The 27,788-nt window shown below is 42.7% G+C and overlaps 1 protein-coding gene across 5 annotated transcripts in view; it reads left to right on the top strand.

The window, feature by feature from the left end:
* IL31RA (interleukin 31 receptor A) overlaps positions 1-26,508 on the top strand; it is a 48,206-nt gene extending 21,698 nt beyond the window's left edge. For all 5 annotated transcript variants that reach the window (XM_012721869.1, XM_012721868.1, XM_012721870.1 and 2 more), the window contains 11 exons: positions 546-688; positions 1,706-1,868; positions 8,141-8,220; positions 10,896-11,112; positions 15,863-16,045; positions 17,464-17,565; positions 18,329-18,475; positions 20,344-20,484; positions 22,844-22,937; positions 24,001-24,082; positions 25,501-26,508. In XM_012721869.1, the coding sequence (XP_012577323.1) occupies positions 546-688; positions 1,706-1,868; positions 8,141-8,220; positions 10,896-11,112; positions 15,863-16,045; positions 17,464-17,565; positions 18,329-18,475; positions 20,344-20,484; positions 22,844-22,937; positions 24,001-24,082; positions 25,501-25,983 (1,835 nt within the window). In that variant the 3' untranslated portion in view covers positions 25,984-26,508. The remainder of the gene's footprint in view (positions 1-545; positions 689-1,705; positions 1,869-8,140; positions 8,221-10,895; positions 11,113-15,862; positions 16,046-17,463; positions 17,566-18,328; positions 18,476-20,343; positions 20,485-22,843; positions 22,938-24,000; positions 24,083-25,500) is intronic.
* The last annotated feature ends 1,280 nt before the right edge of the window (positions 26,509-27,788 follow it).

Genomic DNA, 27,788 nt, shown 5'->3' with positions numbered 1-27,788 from the left:
AAAAAAAAAAAAGTTACCTCACACAGATAAGTTAGAGGCAGAACTAGGATTTTTTTTATATCAATTTCTTTCATTTTTCTCTTTTTAGTTTTTACTGAGGAAAAATTGGTTTACAATACTGCATAACAATTAAGGAAATATATTTCCATCACTCTCTTTACCATCTATTTTGTTTTAAAAGTACACACCATGCAAGGAAAATGAGAGATACTTTCTACTGATATTAGACTCTCCTTCATCTTAGGAGTCAAAAAAAAGAGGCTAAGTGGAGGAGATAAATAAGAGGAAGGGCCTATTCCTTTTGCCTCCATTTGCTCAATGTCCATTCCTGAAAAATCATTGAACATTCCAGTTTTTGGATATTGGGGGAGGGGTTTGTTGCCCATATTCCCTTTGCACTTTCTTCCTAATGCCCCATCTGTACACAGATCAGAAAACACAGTCATTTTCTATCTAGGCTTATTTATTTTTTGATTGAGGTGGATGTTATTAATACATTCTGATCTTTTTTGCAAATATGAAAGCTGTATGATTTTTATTTTCAGTGAAAACAGAACCCCCTGAGATTTCCAGTGTGAACCCAGTTTTAGACATCAAAAGGATGGTTCAAATAAAATGGAGAAGACCTATGGTTCCATATGATTTAAAATACAGACTTCGATTTAGAACAGTAAATAGTACCCACTGGGTAAGTTAGACCATTATCTTTCTTTCAGAGGGCCCAAGGAAGATAATCACTTGTGGTGACCTAGAATCATCTTGTCCTTTTTCTCTCTACATTTCCCATTTTATATTCTGAGTAGGGATGTAATAATGATTGCACATTCTGAACAGGACACATATTAAAGAGCGAGAAATTTTGCATTTCACCCTGGTTTATGGCTAGCTGTCCTGGCTGCTAGAGAGTCTATGGTTTGACCATTTTATTTTTTAAGTTTTCTTAACTTTTATAAAATTATGAGCATAATACATTTAGAAAAGTGAATGCAGAGCATAAGTTTTGCATGTGACAAATTATTAAGTTGTGCTCATGTTGAAAACCACCAAAGTAAAAGCGAGCATGCCAGACAGAACCCCTGCCCTACCCTTTTCTGATGACAACCTCTCCTCCCTTAGAACCATTATTCTGACTTTCATGGTAATTACATCTTCTTTTCTTTTTTTTGTGGCTATACTGTGTAAGTCTGCATCCCTGAACAACACAATCTGAGGCATTATATAAGTGAAATACAGACTTATTTTCATCTTCAGCCTTTTCTTTTAACATTGTGCTTTTAAGTTTTATTCATGTTTTAAATTACTATATATTATACATTTTCATTGTGTAGTTTTTCACTGTCCGAGCACAATGCAATCATGTACTTACCTGACTTTTCATAAGCTACACAACTTTTCATGAGTTTATTGGCCATTGGAGTGCTTTGTTTTAAAGCATGGACGTAAGTGTGTGGCACAGTTTTCCTGATGGCTGATCTATACGATTTTTAAATTGACTATATGAGTGCCTATTCTTTTTCTGAGTCTTTGGTATGTGTGTTGCAAACATCTCTTGCTTGTGGGATTTGCTTATTCACAAAAATAATATATTTTAAAATTTGAGAAATAACTGCTAGTTCTAAAAAGATAAAAAATGGCTGGGGATGAAAAGGAAAAATGGAAAGACATGCGGTATCTCTTCTCGCTCAGGGTTTCCTCTATCTTTCAGATGAAAGTTAACTTCAAAGAAGAGTTCAATGAAGTTGAATCATACAACCTCACAGGACTACAGGCTTTTACAGAATATGTTGTAGCTCTACAGTGTGTGGCAGAGAAGTCAGTGTTCTGGAGTGGCTGGAGCCAAGAGAAAATGGGAACAACTAAAGAAGAAGGCAAGTTGGTCCCTTGTATTTCTTTCCCGTCTATACTGGTTTAGAGTGACCTGGGTCTAGTCTTTGTAGATTTTGTCAGTGCCAAGGAATCATGGAAAATCTGCACATTATCCCAGGGATGTTGTAATGACCCTGACTGATGGAAAGCTGGGGGGCATTTGTGATAGAGCAACTTAAGCAATCAATCACTTGTTTAAGAACACACTTATAAGCAGACATGCAAAAAGTGAGGACATAAAAACCTGGCTGTGTGAAGAGGTCCCCACCCACATCAAAATTAACAGGTAGTCCTGATAAGATGCCTCTGCAAACTGGCATAAATATAGGCCCCAAAGCTAACGCAGTTTGAGATGCTTATGGACTCCATGCCTCTGGGACTCATGGCACTCCCCTATCTTTCCTTGCACTTGAGGGGCTGAGGGTTTCTTTGGGCTGGTCCCACTGCTCTATTGCCAGTTTCCTAAACTTGACCACAAGTTTTGTTCCCTTCCCTCCCTGTTGCTGTCAATTTAATTGTATGATCAATTATTGAAATGAGGGCAGCCCACCCCCACCACCCCAAATAATTTTGTACTATAATTGTATGCATTTGGTATGAATCCCGAGTAAACCTTCTGCTTTACTGCGTGTTAGTAGAGTTCTACTAGCGTTCTAAAACCTGGTAAAACACTCCCCAGGCACTCACCAATACTCCTGCGTCCATAGTATAAGCCAGTCCTCTTCTGATGGTATTAATTACCTTAGCAGCTTTTTTTGCCTCAAAGACAAAAGATCATCTTAACTGTGAAGTTCTTAGGCTGTATGTAGAACAGTATAGTATTATTTTAAAATGGCCTGTGATAAACTAAAGATGTGTATATTGTAAAAACCTTCAAGCTAGTACTAAAAGTAATAAAGCTATGACTAATGGACAAAAGAGCTCACACCTTTGATGGCAGTAAGGGAAAGAAAGAAAGGGACTGAACACAGGGTGAATGAGGTAGTGATGAGAGTGCTGTAGTGCTTGAGTCCACAGCATGGCTTAAATCCCACTGGTTCTGGAAAGACTCGGGGCAAGAGACCTACTCTTTAAACCTTGCTTCTTCACTTCTTAGTCACCTGTTCCATAATGGAAGATGATTTGTGAAATTGAGTTAACAGCAGTACCTCCTTTGTATTACCTTTTTTTTTTAATTAAGAGAACTATTTAACCTGGTGTAAATACTCAATAAATACCAAATTTTCTTTTGTTAGTGTTAGTTTTTCCTTTGTGATTACATATAAATAGTTTCACTTCTCTGGAGGTGAGGGAGTTAAGTTCAGTGATATTAATTAATTGTCCAGGGTCCCTCAGTTGATGACCATGCTCTTAAGAGCCTTACCCAGTGCCTGATCCCATGAGACAGCCAATGTTTAATGGATACATTAGTTTCCTATAACCACTGTAACAAATTACCTCAAATTTAGTGACTTAAAACAATACATTTTTTTCCCCACTTATTCCTCTGGAGGTCAGAAGTACAAAGTCAGTTCCAGTGAGGTAGAGTCCAGGATAGATAGGGCTGTTTCCTTTTAGAGACTTTGAAGAGAGAGTGCTTTCTTGCCCCTTCCAATTTCTAGTGGCTGCCCATGTCCCTTGGTGTGTGGCCCTTCCCTCCATCTATATGCTTCCATCATTACCCTGTCTGGTTTTTTTCCTCTCCTCTCCTGTTTAAACTCTCTTTTCTCTTACATTGACATTTGTGATTATGGACTCACATGAATAGTCCAGGATAATCCCTCTATCTCAATATACTAACTTAATTCTGTAAAGTCCCTTTTTCCATATAATGAAACATTTACAGATTCCAGGTATTACTAGGTCTTTGAGGGCCACTTTAGGGTAGAACAATGAGTGAATGAATGATTGCATGATTGCTTGATGATAACCACCCATTGTTTCCTGAAACATGGAAAAGAAATATAAAAATATTGACCTTTCTAACCATTCTCTGCAGTTTTAACTTTATTTGTTTGCAAGATAGGTAACATAGATCATGAATTTCCTCCTTCCACCTAGCCATAATTTCAGGCTCTTTATATAAATCTCAAAGCCAGGCCCCACATTGGTCTCAAGTAAGAACTGTGCTTGCTGCCTGGGTCCATCTGAGAGCAATTTCTTTCTCTGAAACCTGGTTGTGTTTTCCACGGGACCACGTTAGTAGTAACAGATGTTTGGTGCTTTTGCCAGAGTGTCAGATATCTGGAAACAGTCTGATGCCTTCTGAATGTTTTATCCCCCACTGGAGATGTTCATGCTTAGTCTGGACTTCCCTTTGGTGGGTATAGTTATACAGTAAGCTTCATGTGGCACATGGGACCTGGACTAAATGGCTTGGGAGTTCCTTCTGTCCCAGGATTCAGTTCTTTTCTGCCATTCATGCATTTAGTCTTCTTTGCCTGTCTGTGCCAGTACAGGAAGAGGTCACAGAAAAATCAAATCATGATGGGTTTATGTGATTAGAACAGTGCCTTATACATAGTAAGGGTGACTTAAATTTGAAATAAATAAAAATATGTACTTGGACAAAGAAAGCTAATCAAGTGGTAGCTCTTTTGATCAAAATTACATGTTATATTTTGAAACACATATATACTCTACAGACATCACCTCAAAGTATCCAATAAATATGAATATAATAGTTTACAAATACCAAATAGCACATAAATATAGTGGTAAAGAAAAAAAAAAAGATCCAATAGCTGTAAGCTGTTGTAGTAATGACTTAGCTAATCCCTCCCTTTTTGGAGATTAGACTAGAACAGTTTCCATATCAGGGACATTGTCCCCTCCCTTTGCCACAACTTTCAGCAGACAGTCTGGCACACCAGGTTCTTCATCTGTCACCACCCTCTGCTTGCTGTAGGTGTCACTCTTCCTTTTCCTGCAAACTCCTGTTGCCCTCATGGCTAGTGTTAAACTCTCTCTTCACAGTCAGGCCTTAATGTTAGATTCATATACTTGGTTTGCTGCCAGAAGCAAGATTTATTATTTCAGCCAACTTGACATAGAGTAGTTAGCAAAACACTAGATTAGTACCCATTGCTAATTTCATCATTCAGAGCAACATATTTCAAAATCACTACCAGAAAACTTTGCTCTTCTTTTTTATTTTTTTTTAAGACTACAGAGGAAATTGATGATAATGAAACCTCACCTGTTGGAAAATTCTAATTTCTCTTTTCCTAATTCCTAAGCTGTTTATTCCCCTGTTTCACAATGAAAAGCCAATTGTTTGACATATATTACCTCAAACTTTTCTGAATTTAAACATTTCTAAGTTGATGTGACATCCATTTTCTTCTGGATTCTTATATATTGATTATTAGGGTTATTTACCCATATTTAAATACATTAATACCTACTATGTGACATAGAATCATATTCAAACCCCAGCTTTATCACATAAAAGTTTGTGATATTGGAAAGTTGCTAATTTCTTTGTGTATCAGAAATAGAGATAATACTGGTGCACCTAGTTATAGGACTGTGGAGGATAAATACAATAATTCAAGAAAAGTGTTTAATACGTGACATTTGTTATTTGGTCTTTAGCAAAGGCACCAGTTTGTGTCTAATTGGTACTGGTTTTGGGGATCGATCCCACATTGTAAAAGAAAAAAACAGCATCAAATTGTTACTATATCAGACCAAATAATTGATGCCTTTGAATACATAATTGGCAGAGCTGGAAAGTTTTAATTCTGTTCTTTCACAAATACAGAAGTTTTATTTTCCTCACCCTCTTGATTAAATTGCCAATCCATTATTAACTCTTGGTCAATAGAAACTTGAGAGGAACATCTGGAGATTTCCATGCTAGTGAGATGGTGGTTTAACTCACAGCTGTGTTTGTGGGAAGTCTCATTCAGGAAGACTATTTTTCTTTGGACCATATGTACAAATAATAGTGGCCTCAGTAACAGGGGAAAAAATGCTGTTTAAATTTATCAATCATCACCGTTTAATAAAACTAAATTGTTATCCATGGCAGAAATCTAAGGAGAATTTCAACCATATTTTCAATCAAATGACCAGAATGATTATTTAATAATCAGTTTTATTTAACCTCTGTGTATCCATGAGATATGATTTGGGACTGTACTGTAATGAGCACTTTGCCTTTTGTTTTTTTTTTTGTTTGTTACACTAATTGTTATTAGTACGGAGTTTGACTTCTGTTTACCTGGAACAGAGAGCCTCTGAGAATGAGAGAGTCAGTCCCCCTCCTACTTGGTGGGTCAGCTCTGAAGGTCTAATGGCTTTGTGCCTTTGTGCCAAGGTCATATTCTAGCAGGAACTTTGTGCTCACTTCTGTTGGCCTGTAGACAGCTTGCAACCAGACTGTTGATGCCATCTGAGAAAGTTGGGTACTGGCTGTCCTGTCTTCTGATTCTGTGAAGGCCCTGGGGAACCAGGAAACTGCTGGCAAAGCTTTTAAAATAACATCACAATGGAATGTGGATGAGTCATAGGTAAACTCTGCATCAATTTCTTATGATACGAACCTTACATGAAATTATAATTTACTCTCATTGGGAGATTTGTAGTCTAACAGATTGTGTTACCTACACTTCCATTTCTATAAGAGTTTTAGAATGTGACTCTCCATTGATGGCAAGACAGGTAATTGCCCTTTGGCAGGTTTTTCTACATTAGGAAGTTTCTTTAGCTGGAGTTCAGTAATTTCACTTTAAGATACTCAATCACCTGAAGTAATAAAGAGACCTGAAGACAATCTCTCAGTGCTAAAATGGTTTAGGTAGCTTGAGTGACTAGTTGACTATAGGCCTAATTATAATGATATATCAGCCATGTGATTTCTTAAGGATATTCAGAGCTCATCAACTGTGACTTTGTTTCCTTAATTATAGCCCATTGACCTTCTGGGTGGTTCTTTAGAACTCTGCTTTTCTTTTAAGGCTGAAGTGTGAATGCCATTTTCTAATGAGCTTTTCAGTTGTTTGACACTTGAGGCACGCATCAGAGCTTTCAGCTGGAAATTGCTAGTGATACACTCCTTGTCAAAATTTGCTTGAGATGTGATGCTGTGAGAGATATAATCCAGAGATCAAGTGAAATGTTAGATCATTTGACGGCCATACATGTAGATTGTGTTATTCACTGGAAAAACGCTTGAGTCAGGTTTAACATTATGTTCTTGCATTTTCTAGAAGACAACCATGAAAAATGGACATGGCTCCAATTTTGCACTCATTCATGTTGATTACAGACAAAGTTTTTTATTTTCTTCTCTTTTGAGAAGATCACATGATAAATTCCATTTAGTGAGTTCCATAAATTCAGTGCCTATAGTCGGCAAATAACTTGCCCTCTTGATATGAATTTCTATGTTTCGTTTTTTTTTTTAAAGATTTATTGATTTATTTATGCATACAGAACTGGGGTACAGGCAGGAGGTGCAGGGGCAGTGAGAGGATTTACCAGAGACAGAGTGGGGAGCAGAGCAGGCTGACTGATGAAGTACACTGCTGAGGGGAGCAGCGGGCAGGACAGGAGAGGTCTGCGGTGCCATGTGGATCACCTTCGGGGCGGGTATTGAATTCATGCTGAGGTAGCTTTAGCTCCTTAGTGCTGTGCTTTAACCTGCTGCTCCACCAGGGAAGGCCCTCTATGTTTCCTTTCTTATCAGGCCATTAGAAACATGCAACCCTGTAGGCCTCCTGTCAGGAAGATCAACATTAAATTTCCAGCTCAGGGAGGAATCGGTGAAGATCATTTCTCTGCTCTTTCTTTAATTCTTTCTTACAGCTCATAACATGGGAAGTATGCAGTTTCATCCTTTATAGGAGCAGATATGTTACAAATTATGTATAATAATTACATATTAATTTTATATATTAAGTTTATTCATATTAATTGTCTCCTTATCAATTAAAACTGTCATTCCAGCTACAGTGTGTATACACATTACAGCTTAGAGGAGAGGAAATGGCACCTTTCAATTCCGATGTGAATGATATTATGATGGAGTTAAGTGTACTTTTTTCTTTCAGTCCTCAGATCCAAGAGCAGGTTTTTTTTTTTTTTTTTTTTTTTTTGTTACCTTTTGTTAATTTTAAGCCTTAGATCTCAACCTGAAGATGTGATCTGGGTTTTGTGACACCACCAATCTCCTTCTTCCTCCTACCGACTGCCTCAGGCAAATCCCCCAACTGCATTTTCTAGATAGGTGGCTAATTTGGAGTGTCTGCCTTGTCTGAGTTGAACAACTCCCTCTTGTTCCTTACAGTTCCCTATGGCCTGGATCTGTGGAGAGTCCTGGGCCCAGCCCAGGAGGATGGAAAAAGGCTGGTGCGGTTGTTATGGAAGGTGACCTCCCTCTCTATTATTTCTGTTTGTTTGTTTAATATCTTTGATCGCTTACACTTCTAAGACATGTGACTCTTAAACCTTTTGAACTTGACACCCCTGAATTTCATTTCTTAGAAGATTTATGGTGTTCCAAATATCACAGTGGTCTCCCAGCTCAAAAATTCACTGGGATCATCTTGTGGATGGCCTGAGTGTGCATTTCAGACCCCAGCCCCCGTTTTTGTTCTGAAGCTTTGGAACAGTACAAAGTACAGGAAATACCTTGATAGTGATGGAGAAAACCATCAATGGCTGGCCTCCATTAGAAGGCAATATAAAATGTAGAGCCATTATCCCCACTTTGGCAAAGAGCACTACCTTGGGTCAGGTCATTACAGAGGATGTACATGTGTCCCTTCGAGTCCTGGGATAGCAGGTGCAAGAGCAGAGCAGGGCCTGCATTATTTTCTTTAGGATCGAGGCCTGAAATGAAGAACAAAAAGACTAAGTGGGTGATGCACAGAGGAGGAAGCAAGAGGATAAAGGAAACTAATAGAAAAGGGGGGTGAGGAGGGCATGCAGAGGAAAGAAAAGGACAAACAGAGGGGGGTAATCCAGAAAACTAGGGGGGATAAGAATGGGGCAGAGGGTGGAGGGAGATAAGGAAGGGAGGGGTGGGCCCTCCCTGGTGGCGCAGTGGGTTAAAGCACTGCACTGAGAAACTAAAGCCACTTCCACATGAGTTCGATTCCCGCCTGCCCCGGAGGTGACCACATGGCGTGGCAGACCTCTCCTGACCCGTCCGCTGCTCCCCTCAGCAGTGTACTTCATAGATCTGCCTGTTCTGCTTCCCTCTCTGTCTCTGGTGAATCCTCTCACCCTCCACATCTCTGGCCTGTACCCCAGTTCTGTATGAGTAAATAAATAAATCTTGAAAAAAAAAAAAAAAAAAGAAAGGGAGGGAGCAGTGCAGTGCCAAAACTCTAATATGTCTCAAAATCCTCAGAAAATACTCCTCTTGTTATCTCATACTTGATGAAGTCCAGGCCAGTTTAGAATTGTTTGAAAATAGGAAAATCACTCTGCCTTGTCAAATGACATTCCAGTCTTATTACTACTTATTTCCGGGTTGGCACAGGCTTCTACCTCAACCTTCTCCTTTCACCACTCCACCCACCCCCTCAGGGGACCACCCTCAGGTTGCTGAGGCAGCAGACAGGGAAAGCACAGTTAGTGGTGTTGAGAAATCTTTGAGAATCAATCCCAGATGTGATTTCTTTCTCAGTTATTAAGAAAGAAAACAAATGACTCCATCAATATATCTGGGGGAGGAAAACAAACAATGGCATATGCCCACCTGCAGCCTTAGCCTGGGAGTCCTGTGTCAAAAGACAGAGAAGTAGGTGAGATGCACATCAGTGCCCTCCTCCTCCCTCTCACTTGGGGCTCATCTTCCTTTTGGCTCAATAGAGGAGTTTTCTTAAGGATTAAAATTGTTTGTTTTTTTTTTAAAGATTTTATTTATTTATTCATACAAAACTGGGGTACAGGCCAGAGATGCGGAGGGTGAGAGGGTTCACTAGAGACAGAGTGGGGAGCAGAACAGGCAGATCAACGAAGTACACTGCTGAGGGGAGCAGCGGGTGGGTCAGGAGAGGTCTGCCTCGCCATGTGGTCACCTCCGGGGCAGGCAGGGATTGAACTCATGTGGAAGTGCCTTTAGCTCCTCAGTGCTGTGCTTTAACCCGCTGCACCACCAGGGAGGGCCAGGATTAAAATTGTTTAAAAAAAGAGAACAGACTATAATTAGATTGGTGATGATTTTGCAACCTAGTAAATGTACTAAAATCATGACTTCAAAGCAGTGAATTTTATGGTATGGAATTATATCTCAATAAAGCTGTTATTAAAAAACAATAAAATTGGTTGGCCTGAGACAGAATAAGCTTCCCAGGAATTAAGAAGGTTCTAGCTGACCTTTCATGTCATAGGGGTTGTGAAGGAAGTTCCTGAACTGGGAAGGCAGTGGGTCAGAGTGGCTTCTAAAACCTGCCTGCCCTTGAATTCCGTTCTGCTCCGTCTACATGTGTAGTGAGTAACAGAAAGTGAACCACTGGGGAGACCTGTAATTATGGGGAAATATTCAGTATGCTGGTGCCTATGGTGATCAGGCTCAAGATTGGGGTGACCCTAGGTGTCTCACTACAGTCACTGGTGGGGCATGTGGATGTTTTTGCCCTCTAAGCTGGAATTCCTGGGTGCCTGATTCTAGGGAAGTAGTGAAAAAAGGCAAATATATAGGTGCTCTCTGGTTTTTGTGGGCATCAAATAAGAGGACAGACATGGTACTGACATGGATCTAATGCCCCAGCTGTTTAAGTTTTACTCTGCAGTAAATACAGATACAGCCCAAAGGAAACAAGGATGGCTTGCTTGCATTGCAATGGCATTCTCTTAATTTGGTATCATGGAATTAGATTTCTGTTAAGAGTTGATCCCAAAGTACCATTTAGCAAATCCTTTTTTTCCTGGCAATTGAAGTGTTAACACCACAGTGCAGGTCTTTTATTCCTCCTTGAATGTAATTTCCTGATTATAATTTAGCCCTAACAATTATTTCAGCCCTCCCCCCACAGTCACCATTTACAACAGTTTTTGTTATTGGCAATAAATTTTGTTTCCTTTGGATTCAGAAAGCAAGAGGAACCCCAGTAATGGAAAAAACTCTTGGCTACAGTATATGCTACTTTCCAGAGAACAACACTAACCTCACAGAGAAAAAGAATACTACTGAACAGCAACTTGATGTGTACCTGGGAGGCAAGACCTATTGGGTGTCTGTGATTTCTTATAATTCTCTTGGGAAGTCTCCAGTGGCCACCCTGAGGATTCCAGCTATTAATGAAAAATGTGAGTAGAGCTAAACTTCTTACTTAGAACTGGTTCTACCTAGTTGGTTAAGGTTGCTGTTCCTCTTGAGTCTATATGAAAATTAAGTGGGGACTTCGTAAGTTATGGTGGGGAAAATATAATCTGTGGTAACCAAGTGAACCCCTTGAGATAAAGTTCCTCTGGCACAATGCCTGTGTTGAAATCAATGACTTCATAAATCATACAGTACGAAGGCAAAAGCCTGAAGATTCTGTGTGCAACTTGCATTTGTTTTGGCCTGATGACTGCGCTCTTTAAAACTAAAATCAGTCAGATTTGTCCTCAGTGATGGGAACTACGAAATCTCCCCACAAGGTACAGACCACACCCCAGCTTTGGGGTCCTGTCCCTTGTCCTTTCGATTTGACTGCCAAGCTAGGAAAAATTCTAAGTTTATGCTTGTTAATAAGTTGCTCTTTATACTTTTGACTAAGTAATCTGACATTCTAGTGCTCCCAGGCAAACTTGTATTTTATATCTTGTTTTGGAATAAAATATCTTCTTCAGTTCATATTCAAAGAATTGTAGGTAATCAATTTTCTCTTACTGCCATATTCATCTCTATAAACTTTACAATTCCTTTTTCTATCATTTATTACCTATCACCTCCATAAGTCAAGAGATTTTTGTCTGTTTTCTCTTCATCTTTTCTTTTTCCCACCTCCTCCTCCTGCTCTCTCTCTCTGCATTTCCAGTACCTAGGGTAAGCATAAAACAGCTGGCACAGGAAAGGCACTCACTGTCTAGTGTTTGCAGCACTACCTGGAGAACCTAGACCGGCTCAGCATTTATGTACCACTTCTAGGCTAGTCTAGACTTAGTACCCCGGTCCCACCTCCAGCCACTTCCTTTTCGTATCCTACCAGTTAACCTGCTTGTTCCCTGGCCTCATTCTAGAGCTCTTAAATATGCATGTTTTGTATTATTTCAGTGTTTGTTTCCCTTCAGTCCAAGGGACTGAAGACCTGAGACCCTGCTTCCCTGCTCTGCAGTACTCCTAGGGTGACCACACTCACACATGTGTTCCTGCATATACATTCTCTCATACTAGGCTGGACAGCTGCTGAGCAGCCTCTCAGTGTATTGGCCCTGGGGCAGAGGCAGCAGGGATAAAACAGGCCTTGGAGCCAGTGGCGCTGCATTCAGACCTGTGCTCCTGCACTGGGTGCCATCCATCCTGGACAAATTACCTGACCTCTCTAAGCCTTAACAACTTATCAAATAAAGCTATTGTATAGTGATACCCACCTCATTAAGTTGTTGAAGACTGAACGAGATCTTGTGTGTAAAACGCTTCATCTAATGAGAATTATCTTCTTTTAAATAAAAGTTCTGATTAAGTTTCTCTGAGACATGGATTACCAACTTAAAAAATATGATAAAATATACTGTCACTAAAATTTACTGAAGTTTCCCCCTGCTCCATTTCCAGTTCCGAATCCATTTGCTTTATCAGAATTATCGGTGAGCCCAAAACAGGCATCAGCAAACTACATCTCGCAGGCCAGACCTGACCTGACACCTGTTTTTGTAAACAGTCTTACTAGGACACCGCCACACCTGTGGCTCTCATGTCATCTGTGGCTCCTATAGCAGTGGCAGAGCTTAGTGATGTGACAGACATGCTTGGCCAGCACAGTCTCATGAATTTATGAATTGATGCTAGAGGAAAAATCACAGATCCCCAGGCTCTCTAAGTTTACAGTCTTAGATATAGGAAGAAGTAATATTCTAGAGAATTTTGCATGATAAAATGGAGTCAAATGGAGAATAAATTATAATGTTATAAACATAATATTCATTAAATATAATTATCATATATTGCCCGTAAGTATATGTGAGGCATTGAGATGACATAGAGTAATATTAGCTTTGAAATGACCCATAAGGTTAAATGTTATTAGATTCCTTTTACTGGTGATAAATCTGTGATTCAAGAAAGTTTAGTTATTTGCTCAAGCTTCCTCATGTGAAATGTAAGCCTAGATCTGCATGATCAAAATGTGTGCAATCAAATTTATCTGGAAATGTGGACTTGGTAGTAATAAAGTGCCTTAGAGTATGGTGACAGACACTGCATGACACTGAACTGTGGGCTTTTCTACTTCCCCATCTTTAAAATAAGGGGTTGAAATAGATACACTTCGGGTTCCTTCTTGCCTTAGCCAGGAAGCAGCATAACTCCAGATCTGGAGTGATCTGAGGTAGGGTCTAGGGAACACAGCCACCTGTGTGTGGGGGCATCTGAGGGAGAGTTTGGGACTGAGCTGGCATAGAGTTGAGGGTGGGTCAGACAGCATCTGAGGACTATGTCTGACAGCCCAGCATGATGGCCTTTGTGCAAATCCAGAGAAATTAATGGTGTTGACTATCCAAGACCCTCTCCCTTTTTCTTAGGAAAGGTATGTATTTCCTGCCATCCCTGAGAGTGTTTTATTTGGAAGAATCCTCCAACATGTTCTTGTGGAATGAGGGTGGCTCATCAGTAATTCGTTTACATTCCGTAGGAGGACTTGGTGCCTGTCCAGGACCTTCCCTCTCTCAGGCTGACTCATGGCTTAACTGAGCCATCCCCCCACCCCCTCTATGGTCAGAGCCTAGGTGTGTTGCCTTGGTGCCCCACAGTCTATTTCACTCTTTCAGTGCACCTCCTGCTCCTCAGAGCGCCAGTTGGCAAAGAGACAGGGTGGGGGCCTAGGACAACACTCACTCAGTCTTTAGGTCAGGGTTTTTGTGAAGTAATTCATTAAGAAAGCTCTTCTAGGGAGACTAGAAAAGGAAGCAGAGGAAGCAAGGCCAGGCCAGGAGAGGAGGCCAGGCTATGGATGCTGCTTGATTTTTTTCCAGGGCTGACATAACAAGGTCCCACAGGTAGGTCACTTCAAACAACAGCAATGTATTGTCTCCTAGCTCTCGAGGCTGCAAGTCTGAAACCAAGGTGCTGGTAGGGCCATGCTTCTTTCATAGCCTCTAGGAGAGACTCTGTCCATGCTTCTGGACGCTGTTTCTCAGCCGGTGGCAGCATAACTCCAGCAATACACATGGCCAGCTTCCTGTGTGTTTCTCCCGTTGAGTCCATATTAGGTTAAGGGTCCACCATCCAGGGAGAGCAGGGTCCACCATTTTAATTTGACTTCTTATATCTGTGATGCCCTGATTTCCAAATAAAATCACATTCTGCAGTACAGAAGATACCTTTGGGGGTTGGGGGTGATGCAGTTTAACTCAAAACAGGCACAAAATTGGATAAAGGCCCTGGGGAGGGTGGTTCCAGCCTAACCCTGAGCGTTACTCTGGAATGTATTGTCCATCTCAGATTTATCCCAAGTTAGCAAACACAACAGTAAGAAAGACTCTGAGAGGCCCAGGGAACTCCACCATTATCTGCCACAGAGGCTAGGTGATCTTCCAAATGCTCCATGAATGCTTCAGCCTGCCTGGAATGACTTCTCAGGATGCCTAGAATCTATGAGTAGGGGTGATCTGAGGGGAGACAGTAGAACCCCTAGGGACAAGGTGGAATTGACTTCCTGGCTCTGTGCTCCTTGCCCCCACCGCTCCCCTCACCCCAACTTCATGTCTCCTTCATGCCTCAGGTGACCTTTCTCAGAGCTACCCTTCCAGGTTGACAAAGTCCTTGGCCTACGTTGTATGACTAGTAGGGAATGTCTCCGTTTGGAGAAAGGACTGTGGCTTTCCAGAATAGAGGCTCCTAAGTATGCACACAGTTTGCTGGGGCTTTTCATCTAGAAATAGCAGGACTCAGGACCCCTGGTTCCCACCTCAAATCTCTACACTTGGCCTAGGTTTTCAGCTTCAAAAGATTTTTTTGTTTTTTTTTTTTTGAGGGACACCATCACCCAGGACTGTCTTTGACGTTCACTTAGACATACTTCCTGTGGATTCCAAGTTTGAAGGCTAAGGTGTGTTTGCGTGGTGAGAAGTGGGTGAGGGGGTGGACCATATACTGTGACCTCTGAGTGCCATCCTTCCAGCAGTCCTCTGCCTCTCTGCTCCTCCAGACAGTCCTCCTGTCTTCTGTGTATTTAAAACATTGTCAATAAGGTCACTCTCAATTCTTATTAAATCCCAGGTACTGGATCTGAAGCCACCTGTTCAAGCTCTCTGTTAAAGGAATCTGTGGCCGGTTTCCAGTCTTGAGTTTTCTGCCAGGCCTGTGGGAAATGACATTTACATATTGGGCCCTACTTAGGTGCTTTGGATGAGTGCGTCTGTGTATTTCTGGTGCAAACACAGCTCCTCCTGCCTTGACATTAGGAGCCCAGAGTTAGGTTTATGGGTCAGCCTGAGCAGTTGAAATTTGAGGCCATTTCTCTGATAAGAGTTTTAGGATCATCGCCTAACTTTCTAGACACAGAATTACTGGTGCCTGAAAGTCTACCCTTGATTGAGTCTTCCTCTCAGACTTTCTTTTTGACTTGCAAGGATACCTGTGGGTGGTAGGTCTTTTAATTAGCAACTTCCTAGCAAGATCCTTTTGTAGGAACAGGCAAATTTGGGGGGAGGTTAAATAAAAGGTGAAGAAGACATTCAGTCATCAAAGTTGGGAGTAAGGAGAGGTGATACAATAAACAGGTGAAACTAGCACCTGAAGGGGAGACTGCATGGAGATCTGGAACTTTGGAATGGGCACTGAATGGATGCCAGCGAGGCTGGTGCATCGGGAGCAGTTGGGTAGTGGTGAAGCAGTGCTTTTCTCTCCTTTCAGCATTTGGCTGCATTGAGTCCATGCAGGCCTGCCTCACTCAGGACCAGTTATTGGTGGAATGGCAAAGCCCAACTCTGGAGGTGGACTCATGGGTGATCGAGTGGTTCCCAGATGAGGACGCAGAGCCCTCTCCCATCTCCTGGGACTCTGTGTATATGGCCAGGAACTGGACCCTCCAGCAAGGTAACCAGAGCGGAATCCTGAACTTTGCCTCTGTGTAGCATCTAGTTTCATTTTTATCCATTTTGAAATCTTTAGCTTTGGCTTCCAAGCTGTGTATGTGGTTATTAATAGCATTTATCAAGCAAGCTTAGTGAAATGACACACTTCTTGGCATTCTCCAGCAAGGCTGAGCAGGAAGTCATGGTGTCAGACCATATATCTGGCCTATTCCCAGGAGGAGAGCAGCATCTTACCCGTCACTAGCTTTCCCCAGGTACCTTGGTCACCTCAAGGTATCCAGGATGCTTCCTTCAGTTCTGGCTGCCTGGTCTTTTTTTTTAAAGATTTATTTATTTATTCATACAGAACTGGGGTACAGGCCAGAGATGCGGAGGGTGAGAGGATTCACCAGGAACAGGGTGGGGAGCAGAACAGGCAGATCGACAAAGCACACTGCTGAGGGGAGCAGCGGGCGGGTCAGGAGAGGTCTGCCTCGTCATGTGGATCTCCTCTGGGGCAGGCGGGGATCAAACTCATGCGGAATTGGCTTAAGCTTCTTAGTGCAGTGCTTTAACCCACTGTGCCACCAGGGAGGGCCTGGCTGCCTGTTTAAGAATTAACCTACTCCCCCAGGCATGGATTGAGGGAATAGCCTTCTTTTCAGGAAAGTCCCTACTCCACATGAGACATGTGAGTAAGACTTTACCCTCCCACCCCAATCAGCCCAACCACTTCATGATACGTAATAGCATCCATATGAAGACCTATACAGGCAAGCTGAGGAGTTGGAATTAATGGTATCTGAGTCCTATAGGGTAATGTACAATTGCCAGGAGGGCTAAGTGTACCTTTAGTAGCCTTCAATCATATGACAGGGCCCTCCCTGGTGGCATAGCCGGTTAAAGCACAGCACTCACTAAGAAGCTAAAGCCACTTCCGCATGAGTTCGATTCCTGCCTGCCCCGGAGGTGACCACATGGCGCGGCAGACTTCTCCTGACCAGCCCGCTGCTCCCCTCAGCAGTGTACTTCATCGATCTGCCTGTTCTGCTCCCCGCTCTGTCTCTGGTGAAGACTCTCACCATCCCTGAGCCTCTGGCTTGTACCCCAGTTCTGTATGCACAAATAAATCTTAAAAAAAAAATCATATGACAAATTCAGTGATGGAGGAGAGACAGGATCTCCTGCTATTCTCTTTGTGGATGGTTCTGTCATTTTACCAGATTGGTGCAGTTTAGTTGTAAGAGTTAACTAGAAATACTAGAACAGAGATAGACACAAGACACTATCTGACCTAACCTTATTTACCAGATGTGGAAACTGTAGAAATAGAGAACATATCCCCAAAGCATTAGCCATAATCTTAGTCTAGCATTCCTTCCAATATAACATATGCTGCACTTATGTTTGTTCTTCCTATCTCCCCACTCTCTTTCACAGATAAATTAAAACCTTTCTGGTGCTACAACATCTCTGTGTATCCAATATTGCAAGAGCATGTGGGCGAACCATATTCCATCCAGGTTTACATCAAAGAAGACAGTATGTATAGACAAGCCCTGGGGGAGGGCACACCCGGGGCTGTCAGGTGCTCTCGCCAGGGTTTCATGGCTGGTTGCCAAAGGGCTTGTCTATGTGGCACACACGTCTGATCGATCAGGGTTCACTGAATCTCAAAACTGTTCATTTACATTACAAATTGTTGAATCTAAGCCCCTCCTTGCACAAATGGAAAATTTACCTAGAGAGGTGAAGTTGCCTGAGCTCATAAAGAAATAGTGCAAATAGCAAACAAGCAGAAATAATGTTTCATTAAAATGAACTTAGGCAGAGTTAATTAAGTTGGAAATGCTACAATATTCATCTGTGTAGCTATACACAAGGATTTTACTGGTGAGTTGCTCAGACTTTGTTGTAGTCTTTTTGGTAGCTCCCAGCTTCCAGATTTGACATTGGGAGATAACATTCTCTTACTCAGAGGTAACATTTGAAGCTTACTCTAATTATTTGACAACAGTTATACTTTACATATTTGCATGAAAGGGCTGGATGCCAAATTTCGGTGAAAAATCCAGAAGAATGTACATTTTCTCTGGTTTTTGGCACTGCTTTTCTTCCTGTTCAAGATTGATGGATTGATGACCCCAGGAAACTCTTTTCCCTAAGAAAATGATTCATCAGTTTCCTACCATATCTTCACTTCTTACCCCTGGCATTGATTTTAGTCTGAGTACTCACAAGAGCTGTTGTGGTACAGGATCTGCTAGAGTGTGACCCAGTGTGAATTATTTTTCTCTCTGTAAAGTTCCATTGGAAGGTCCCATGGCCCAGGTGGAGAACATTGGCATAAAGACGGTCACAGTCACATGGAAAGAGATTCCCAAGAGTCAGAGGAGAGGTTTCATCAGGAACTATACCATCTTTTACCAATCTGAAGATGGAAAGAAATTCTGTAAGTGTACTTACAGCCAAATTGAGCAAGACCCAAGCTCCAAATAGATGGTACGGATAGACCTCCCTTGGGGTACTCTGTACCCCTGTGTGAGTCACTTGGCTTCTTTGCGCCTCTCTGAAAATGGGGCCATGAGCATCTGCATCGAGTGTTTTGTTGAATGAGAGTGAAGTGACAGTACCTGTGCGTGCTCTAGGGAGCAGAGGAGTTGACATAATTGTCCTGGTTAGGCCTTGGTCATATAGGACTCCTCAGAGTTCCTCAGCAATTATTCCCAATCTGGATTAGCCAGGGACAAAACCTGTTTGGTGACATGTATTTCAGTGCAGGACTTCTGTCATGATTCCACTGCCCCTGCCACATCATACTATTTTCTGATTCACTGCCTCCTGACATCCTATTTTCTGGGCTAAACCTGGACTCCTGTTTAAGCTAACTTTTGTTGTTGTCATGGTAAAATACAATAAACTTTACCATTTAAAAAAAATCAAAAATATGCAATTCAGTGTTGTGCAGTGTTGTGCAGCCATCATTACTACCTCTTCTTCTTTTATACCCAAATAGTAACCCTGCACCTATTATCAGTCACTTCTCATTCCACTCTTCCCAGAGTCCTATGGGTCACAAAATTGCTTTCTCTATGAATTTACTTATTATCCATGTTCCAAATAAATCATATGGTGGATATGTGACGTGCTGCATCTGGTCTTTTTCACTTAGCCTCATGTTTTCAAAATTGACCCACTGCATGTGGTAGCATGTACTAGTACACCATGCATTTTTATGCCTGAATAAAGTTCTTTTGTAGGCATAGAGCGCATTTTGTTAACTCATTCACCAGTGGGCTGACATTTAGGTTGTTTCCACCTTTTGGCTACTATGGCTAATGCTGCTGTGAACATGGGTAGCACGGTAACTCCAGGTTCCTCTCTGAGGAGTCCCATGGTGGCTGCACCATGGAATTTTACATTCCCACCAGCTTCTCTACATGCTTGTCAATAACTTGTTACTTTCTGTTGAGGTTGTTCAAATTAATTGACTGTCCTAGTGGGTATGATGAAGTATCTCAGTGTGATATCTAATTATATTTCCCTATTGACCAGTGGTGTTGAACATCTTTTCAGTGTTTGTAGGTCATTTCTTCAGAAAAGGCTTTTCAGTCTCTTTACCTATTTTAAAATTGGGCTGTTAGCTTTTGGTTGGTAAGTTGTAATAGCTCTTTATATAGTCTGCATACATGTACCTTATCAAAAATATAGTCTGCACATATATGTTTCCATTCTGTAGGTTGTCTTTCTCTTTGTTGTGCCTTTTGATGCACAAAAGCTTTTCATGTTGACAAAGATCAGTTGAAGGTCTTTCCTTTTGTTGCTTGTGTTTGGTATCAAATATAAGAAACCATTTGCCAGATTCAAAGCTAAGAAGATTGAACTATGTTGTCTCTTAAGATGTTTATATTTTTAACTCTTGTATTTAACTCTTTCAATTATTTTGATAGACTAACTTTAAGCAGAAAGTGGATAGAGAAATTGAAATATGACCACACTTGGAAGTACTGTGGTGTTTTTTTTTTAAAGACTTGTTTATGCATATAAGAACTGGGGTAGAGGGCAGAGGTGTGTGGGGGTTGAGAGTTTTCACCAGAGACAGGGTGGGGAGCAGAACAGGCTGATGGACTGAAATACACTGCTGAGGGGAGCATCGGGCGAGACAGGAGAGGTCTGCTGCACCTTGTGGGTCACCTCCGTGGCTGGGGACTGAACTCCTTTGCAGTGGCTGCAGAGAGCCCCATAGTGCTGTGCTTTAACCCATGGGGTCATCAGGGAGGGCCCTTACTATGGTGTTTGAATTGTATATTTTTATTTTAGCTAAGACCGTCAATTCCAGCATCTTGCAGTATGACCTGGAGTCCTTGACCCGGAAGACCTCTTACTCTGTTCAGGTCATGGCCAGCACCGTCGCTGGGGGCACCAATAGTACCAAGATCAATTTCAAGACATTGTCAATTAGTAAGTGTTTCCTTCTAGTCCTGGGCACCTCTCCTTGTTATTTCCCTTTTGTCAGTCAGAAATGACATTTGCCAAAGCCACAGGGAAGCCAAATGAAAGGCTAGTACTCAAATGAGAAAATCCACTCTCCTCCCTGTTCATGGACCTTCCTGGTAGATGTATGGGTGAGGAGAGGAGAAAGACAGGATTGAGATTAGCTTATAGAAAGAATGGTCAGTTTGTTCATGCGTAGTTTCTCGAGGAGGACAGATAAAGTTCATGCCAACTTCATTCTGTCCCAAATCAGCTCCCCCCATCACATTGTACCCAAGCTCATAGTTATCACCTTCTCTGTGTTAAGTGGTTACTACAGTATAGGAGAGGGAAAAGCTTGATTGTCTGAGGACCAGTGAATCTCACCATTTGTGCAAGCTTTTTTTTGTTTTTGCTTTTAAGATTTACTTATTTATTTATGTATACAGAACTGGGGTACAGGCCAGAGGTGCAGGGGTGGTGAGCGGATTCACCAGAGACAGAGTGGGGAGCAGAACAGGCCGACTGACGAAGTACACTGCTGAGGGGAGCAGCAGGCAGGTCAGGAGAGGTCTGCCTCGCCATGCAGGTCACCTCTGGGGCCAGCGGGGATCGAACTCATGTGGAAGTGGCTTTCAATTCTTAGTGCTGTGCTTTAATCTCCTGCGCTACCAGGGAGGGCCTGCAAGTTTGTTTTTTGTAAGGTTTATTTATTCATACAAGAACTGGGGTATAGGCCAGAGGGAGGGGAGGGTTTGAGAGGGTTTACCAGAGACAGTAGGGAGCAGAACAGGTACATTGACTGAAATACGTTATCAGGAGAGGTCTGCTGCACCACATGGGTCAAACTTGTGTTGCAGTGGCTGTGGATAGAGAACTTCATAGTGCTGCAGCTTAACCCCTTGAGCCACCAGGGAGGCTCATTTGTGCAGATTTTTTTTAAGCAAAAAAGTGAACAATATGTTCTACTTATGAGCATTGATAGAAAAAAAATTGGGGGCAGGAAAAATTAGTAAATAAAACAAGAATGTTAAATAGGATGTAGCTTCATATGTGGTTAGGGAAATATCAAGAGGGGAGGAAGATGGGATGAGGAGGGAAGTAAAGAAAGAAGGAAGAAGAATGAAAGAAACAGAAAAATAATTTTCCTTATTCCTTGATTAGCAGAACTGAACTTTTAACTAGAGAGCCTTAAGGAATGGACACATTTTATATTGAAGATGAAAGAATATCAATACCTTTTGCAGTAAAAGGCTGTGAAGTAACTGATAGGCTATGAAAGCCTCTTGTTTATCACATTTTAAAAAGAATAAAAAGAGTTCTATGCTTGTGGAAAATGTGAATATGGCATTTATCTCTACATAGAAAACATATGGACTAGTGGATTAATGTTACCTTTTTGGTCAGTGACATTTTCAAATTGTTCTTTAAAATCATGTAAAGCCATGATCTATTTTCACAGCATGGCCCAATGTTGGATTTTTGTCCAGGGGTCAAATTGAAGGCCAGAGCCTTCCTTGGATTCGTTAAATTTCTTACCCTTGTTCTGCAGGTTATAATCTCCCTGCCTCTGTCTATGAAGCTCTATAATTATTCTCCATATAGCAGCCAGAGTTAAAATCCTCGATTTCCTGCTTAAAATCCACCAGTGGCTTCTGTTGTATTCAGAGCCTTCTTTGTCTGTTTCTTGCTGAGCGCATCTCCTCCCATTCTTTGCCTTAATTATGTTCCTTTCACAAAGGCTTTTGCACCTGCCCTTCCTTCTGCCTGGAAACCTTCTCCATATCCTTGCATGCTTGGCTCTTGTTATTGTTAACTCAGATCTCTTTTCTCAAAGGAGTCTTCTCCATCCTTTCTGAAGTTGCTGTCTTCTCTCCCATCTTATCTTAGCTATTCTATCTTATTACTCTGTTTTATCTGAAATAATCACAGTATTTACTTTCTGAGTCCTTCTATGTAAGTACCACAAGAGGAGTGATCTTGTATTTCTCACTTCCTTTTTCTTTTACTCATTTGTATTTAATCCATATTGCTGCTTGTCTTATTACCAAGAACAGCGTCTAGCTGTTCATAGTGTTCATAGTGTTTGGTAATATTTGCTGAATGATGGCAGATGGACCTGGTGAACAGTGTTTATGAGTATTATTCAAGGAGAAGATAACTGGACAGGGAGCCACAAATACCGAGGATTTTTAAAAAATGAGTACATTCTAATGAATTGAAAGAAAACCAATAAGGAAGTGTTGCTGTATCTAGTGGAAGAAAAAATTAATCTTTCTTTTTGGTCAAGAAAGTGAGGGGGATGAGTACACCCTTTCACAGATTTCTACTCTTTTTCCCCCAAAAGGTGTCCTTGAGATTTTCCTTATAACATCTCTGGTTGGAGGAGGCCTTCTTGTTCTCATCATCCTGACGGTGGCATATGGGCTCAGAAGACCTAAGTGAGTTTATAGGCAGCAGCTTGTGCCCTCAATATCAAGGATGGCAAGGGGAAAAGGCATTCTGGGTGGAAGAGGGCACTCTGCCATTAAAGGGGTGTCCACTCACTTATTAATTTGGTACGTATTTATTGCATATGGCTCTTCGGAATGCTGACTGAACAAGGGCAATTTTACCCCACTGCTCACAGTTGCATATACCAGATTTAGGCCTTTATCAGGTCAGGGAGTATGAATTGGCCCCCAGGCTTCATCTGCTGCACTTGCTACCTGAGACTAGAATTGGGGAGATGGTTCCTTTCTCATCATCTAGAGGGGACACCTGGAAAGAGGCCTCAAAGCCTCTTCTCTCTCAGCAGAGAGATATGGACTCACAGAATGAGAGTGCTGGCCAGCTGATACCAGCACGGACATCAGGTGCAGTGTCCAGGGCCAGCCACTGGGGCAATTGCCTGGCTACTTCAGGGAAGTGAGTTCCCTTCAGGGTCTTGTGCTTTCTCCCCAAAGGAAGCTACCCTGATGGTCAAGGGCTCCCTCCTCCTCAGACCTCTCTCCCTGGAATTGGACACTGGTTGGCCATCTCTGCTAAGCAGCTGTGCTTCGTTAAGTGTTAAGCTAATGTCAGCTTCAGTTCTCAGTTGAAATTTGTAACCAAGTCACCAGCATCAATTCTTGTACATTTTACACGTCTAAGGAGGTGCTAATCCCATCGGGACCACACCTGAATGTCACCGCATTTTCCCAAATGTGGGTGTCTCAGGAGGGCTCAGACTTCTATTCTCTGTGATGGTGTGATTCTGACTTTGGGACCAGGCTTGGAGATGCAGGCATGGGAGAGAAAGGAAGGGTAGGCATAGCTTTACGTGAGGATAGTTCTCTTCCCATCATGTCCCTTGGGTGCCACTTTGCTTTCCCGGTTATTGTCAGGAGGCTGGGAGCTCGCCCTAACTTAAGAGGAGAGATACACAATTCTCTCTAGCAAAGTCCTGCTCTTTTGGCTTGCCCATATAGTGCATAGAAAATGCCTTTTGGACTCACTACCTGTTTTAAACTTTTGTCTTCTTAGCAAACTGAACCACCTGTGTTGGCCCAGAGTCCCCAACCCTGCTGAAAGCAGTATAGCCACGTGGTGTAGAGGTGATTTCAAGGTAAACACTCCTGGCTGTGAGCCACCTGGTTGTAGGAGGTAAATGGGGGGGGGGGGGGTGGCTAGGCTGAGATTTCTAGAGCATTTGCACAGACAGCTCAAGGTTAAAAAGTCTCAGGGAAGAGATAGAATCAGCCAAAGAAAGGGCTTCAGGCTCACAGGGCCTGGTGTGTACCGGGCATGGAACTGGTCCTGCAAAGGTGCACAGGTGAGTCCCCAGCCCCACCTTAAGGGAGTGATTAGAAAGTGAGAGAAGGCCCAGCCATAAGGAGCCACTGAAGCAGCCAAGAGCAAGCTAGTAGAGAGTGCCTGATTTACACAGCTGTCCCTGGGCTGGACAGGAAGCTTCAGACTGTTTGGATCAGAATGAGGAAGTTATCATCAGATTCTGTTCAACTGGCAGTGGGGACTTTTACAGAATCAGCTGTAAGTAGAAACTCTTTCTCATGAGTTTAAAGATTGAAAACTTACGAAAATTTTTAAGGTTTAAGCAGCAGTAAATCCATCAAATATAATCTTTACATCTTTATTATTAAAAGATTTCCAATACTTTTTTGATGCAGGAATTTTTAATGTTAGCCCTCATTTCAACTCAGCCTTTTTCTATTATATTTTGGGTTTCCCCCCCTTCATTGTCTTGTATTAGGCAGTGTTGTATAAGCTTTAAAATGTTTTGAATAATCTGTGGAACTGGCTTCTGTAGTGAGCACTTATTAACCACTTAATGTCAGGCACTGGGCTAGGCTCTGAAGTTCCAGTGAGGACAGGGACAACACTGACATGAGGCCACCTTTGATTTTTCTGGTGATGTTGGCCAAATTCATTTGTCCTTATGATTATAGTTTTGATGCTCCCATCTCAGCAGGGGGTTTCTTGAGCATACAGTTGTAAGAATGGGAAATAGCCTAGAGCTCTCTCAAAGAACTGACTGATGAAGGTCCTCCCTGGTGGTACAACAGGTTAAAGCACAGCACTATGAAGCTGACTGCAGCCATTTCATGAGTTCAACCCCTGGCTAGGGAGGTGACCCACGTGGTGCAGCAGACCTATCCTGTCTCACTTACTGCTTCATCGGCAGTGTACTTCGTCGATCTGCCTGTTCTGTTCCCCACTCTGTCTCTGGTGAATCCTCTCACTGCCCCTGTTTATCTGCCCTGTGTCCCAGTTCTGTATGCATAAATAAAGAAATCTTTTTTTTTAAAAAAAGAACAAATTGTTTGAATATATTGTGCTCTTTCTCAGGAAATGGGCCACCTGCAAGTTGTTATGGAAGGGCAGAGGAGGTATTTGATCATCATTTATGGTATTTGACAGGAAGGTGTGGTGATGGTTAAGAAGTGGGACATTGGAGGGTTCCAAGCCTGATGAGTAAATGTAGCTACCAAATGACTGTTGGCGGTATTCCGTTTTCTTTTCCAGGATAAACTATATCTGAAGGAGTTTGATGACTCTGTGAACATGGAAGAAGACAGGATTCTAAAACCGTGCTCCGCCCCCATGGACCTAATTGACAAGTTGGTGGTGAACTTTGAAAATTTTCTGGAAGAAGTTTCCACAGAGAAACCTAGAAAGGGTCAGGAAAACATCTTGGGGGAAGAGAATGAATATGTGAGCTCACCTAATCGGCCCTCTTGTCCCCTTGAGAAGAGTGTCGAGGAGCCACTCACTTTAACTGAAATTCCGCCTGAAAACTCCCAGCACCAGTGTTCTGCAATGCCAGGGGGGACCCGCTCAGAAGCCAAAGAGCAATTTCTCTTTTCTGCTCAGAGTTTAAAGCCAGACCATTTTTGTGAGGAAGAAACACCAAATCCTTATTTGAAAAATTCAGTAACAACCAGGGAATTTCTTGTGTTTAGAAACTTTCAGATCAAACCAAGAGAGACTGATACCAATATGGCCTGAATTGCTCTGTATCTTGGTATAGGTGGCTCTTGAGAGAGATGATATCAGGACTTAACTGGAGGAACTTCCTTGGCTGATCTCCCCATCCTGCTTGTGCTGATCAAGTCTCAGGCCCCAAGTGTCTGGTTGAGCATTTTTGACACAGATGTGTAGCTCTCCTGAGACAAAGGGACAGTGATAAGCCTGAGCACTTTGCAGAGGAAAAGCAATTTGTTGTTGTTGTTCAGATAACTCATTCTCATGGAGGGAGACTTGGGCAGTCTGACTTCAAGGGACAGTGGACCTGAGGTGGCTGTTTCTGCCCTTCCCTAGGAACTGGGTCGGGGCCGCAGTCTTTACTGGGGCTACTGCCAGGACAGACTTTCCCTGTTGCCAGAAGACAGTTGTTTAACTGGCACTTGCGCTGTCTTGCGGGAGGGGAGAGTTTCTCTCCTTTCACTTTGGCCACCCCTAGGCTCAGGGGCTCCCCCTCTAAGGTCACCTTACACTCTCACTTTTGAGACCACATTTCTCTCTCAACACAGGGAAGTGTTGTCTCAACACAGGAAGTGGAGTGACCTTCCTAAAGATGTGCAATCATTACCCACATTGACCCCAAGGCCAGAGGTAGGCCAAATAGGTGAGGGTGGTTGAAGGGCATAAAGAAAGATCTCAAGTATCTGTAGCAACAGCCTCACCAACACTCCTGCCCCTAGTGCATCCACATAGGCTCCTGATGAATCAGGAATGAGAGGGCCGTACCAGGGTTCTGGAGGGTGGACTGCAGTCTGGGCTGGGGCTCCACTCCCTCTCCAGGCATTGCCCAGCCCTGGAAAGTGTTCCTGGAGGCCCTTGCCATCCTTCTATCTTATACCCAAGCCTGGGCACAGAAAGGCACCAGGCACTGCAGTGGCTTCTGTACAGGGATCTGGCAACTCACCCTGGCTTGGAGTCTCAGAATACTGACTGAAAACCCCCTCCAGTGACCTCGTTCCAGAAGCAGCCAAGCAGGGCCTGAGGACAGGCACTGTGCAGCAACTGTGCTGCTTTCTTACCTGGGCTCTCCCCTCACCCCAGCCAGGTGCAGAGCTCTTGCCATTTTGTAGTGCCATTAGTCCAAGTGCTGACGTAAGATTCAGCCACCGAGACCCCGGCTCTCACAGCTGGTGCTGGGCTGGCGCACTGGCCACCGTCACGGCAGATGACTTCCCATATGTGGCTGTGGCAGGGAAAGGTCACTGAGCACATAGGTCAGGATGCTGAGGCCCAGGGTCCAGTGGGCTTGGCATTTGCCAGTTGGAAAGTTTGATGGAATTTTTCTAGGAGAGTTTAAACAGTATTTGTGTAGAGGTACCAGCCTCACAAACCAACAGTCCGCCAATTCAGGTATGACAAACATCAACCTCCAATTACAAAAATTAATTTCTAGCCCAGTCCCCGCCCTAGCCAAGTCACCACAGCCCAGTTTGGTCATCTCTGAGTCTCTGGGCTTATAACTCAGTCACATTCAGAATCTCAGTTCCCAGTCCTACTGAGCACCAGAGGATGTGCCATGGAGGCACAGTTTTGTCTCATTTTATGTATTGAGATGTGCTTGTGCCCCCTCCTCCGCAGGGCAGGGCATTGGGGAGCCTGCCTGATAAAAGGGATACACCCGTTTGTGTGATTTTTGGGGGTCTACCTCTCCCCACCAATCTGTTCCCTACTGTTGTCACTTGGATGCCTCAGTGAGCTTCCTGTCCCCCAGAGTTCCAGAGGGGACCCTTTCCACCCTTCATGATTGTGCACTTTAGCAGGTTGGAGCCTTGTACCCCACAGCTGGCCTC

Source organism: Condylura cristata, unplaced genomic scaffold, assembly GCF_000260355.1.
Source record: "Condylura cristata isolate star-nosed mole 26May11 unplaced genomic scaffold, ConCri1.0 scaffold00007, whole genome shotgun sequence".
In the NCBI taxonomy this organism is placed as follows: domain Eukaryota; kingdom Metazoa; phylum Chordata; class Mammalia; order Eulipotyphla; family Talpidae; genus Condylura; species Condylura cristata.
The sequence above is the reverse complement of the archived record's forward strand: the minus strand, read 5'-3'. Positions and strand labels throughout refer to the sequence as shown.